At 53.1% G+C, this 1,008-nt stretch overlaps 1 protein-coding gene across 1 annotated transcript in view; it reads left to right on the forward strand.

Moving 5' to 3' along the window:
- Positions 1–435: 435 nt before the first annotated feature.
- LOC106805435 (AF4/FMR2 family member 4-like) overlaps positions 436–1,008 on the forward strand; it is a 13,879-nt gene continuing 13,306 nt past the window's right edge. Inside the window, exon 1 of the mRNA XM_014807016.1 lies at positions 436–619. Coding sequence (XP_014662502.1) covers positions 450–619 — 170 coding nt within the window. The 5' untranslated portion in view covers positions 436–449. The remainder of the gene's footprint in view (positions 620–1,008) is intronic.

Here is a 1,008-nt window from a genome sequence, read left to right on the forward strand (position 1 = left end):
CGTGCGTGCGTGCGTGCGTGCGTGCGTGCGTGCGTGCGTGCGTGCGTGCGTGTCTGTGCGTGCATACATGTGTGTCTGTGCGTGCGTACGTGTGTGTCTGTGCGTGCGTACGTGCGTCTCTGTGCGTACATGCGTGCGTGCGTGTCTGTGCATGCGCGTGTGCGTGTCTGTGCGTGCGTGCGTGCGTGCGTGCGTATGTACGTACGTGCGTCTCTGTGCGTGCGTGCGTGTCTGTGTGTGCGTGTGTGCATGCGTATGTACATGCGTGCATGTTTGTGTGTCTGTGCGTGCGTGTGTGCATGCGTATGTACACGCGTGCATGTCTGTGTGTGCGTGCGTGCGTGCGTGCGTGCGTGTCTGTCTGTGTGTACGTGCGTGCATGTGAGGCTACTAACCACACCGGTGAAAGCGCAGCTCTGGTTTCCCTGCAGGTGTCTCCCACGACCTACATGGACCCAGACACTGTACTGCGAGCACTGTCAGAACTAGATAACGCCGACTGCCCCCAGCTCGCAGGCAGTAACAGTGAGCGGCACCTGGATGAACTCACCAACTTTCTGCACAACAAGGACAGACAGCTTGGAGACGTCACGCAGTACACAGCTAACATGTCTTTTAGGTGGGTAGTGTAAGGCACTGGTTAGATTGACGTGGGATGTGACACAGTACACACCTAACATATCAATTAGCTTAGGTAGGGTAAAGTGGTCGTTAACATCGTTTGGTAGGGTAAAGTGATCGTTAACACCGTTAGGTAGGTCAGAGTGATCGTTAACATCGTTAGGTAGGTCAGAGTGGTCGTTAACATCGTTAGGTAGGTCAGAGTGGTTGTTAACATTGTTAGGTAGGGCAGAGTGGTTGTTAACATCGTTAGGTAGGTCAGAGTGGTCGTTAACATTGTTAGGTAGGTCAGAGTGGTCGTTAACATCGTTAGGTAGGTCAGAATGATCGTTAACATTGTTAGGTAGGTCAGAGTGGTCGTTAACATCGTTAGGTAGGTCAGAGTGG

Source organism: Priapulus caudatus, unplaced genomic scaffold, assembly GCF_000485595.1.
Source record: "Priapulus caudatus unplaced genomic scaffold, Priapulus_caudatus-5.0.1 Scaffold113, whole genome shotgun sequence".
Lineage (NCBI taxonomy): Eukaryota > Metazoa > Priapulida > Priapulimorpha > Priapulimorphida > Priapulidae > Priapulus > Priapulus caudatus.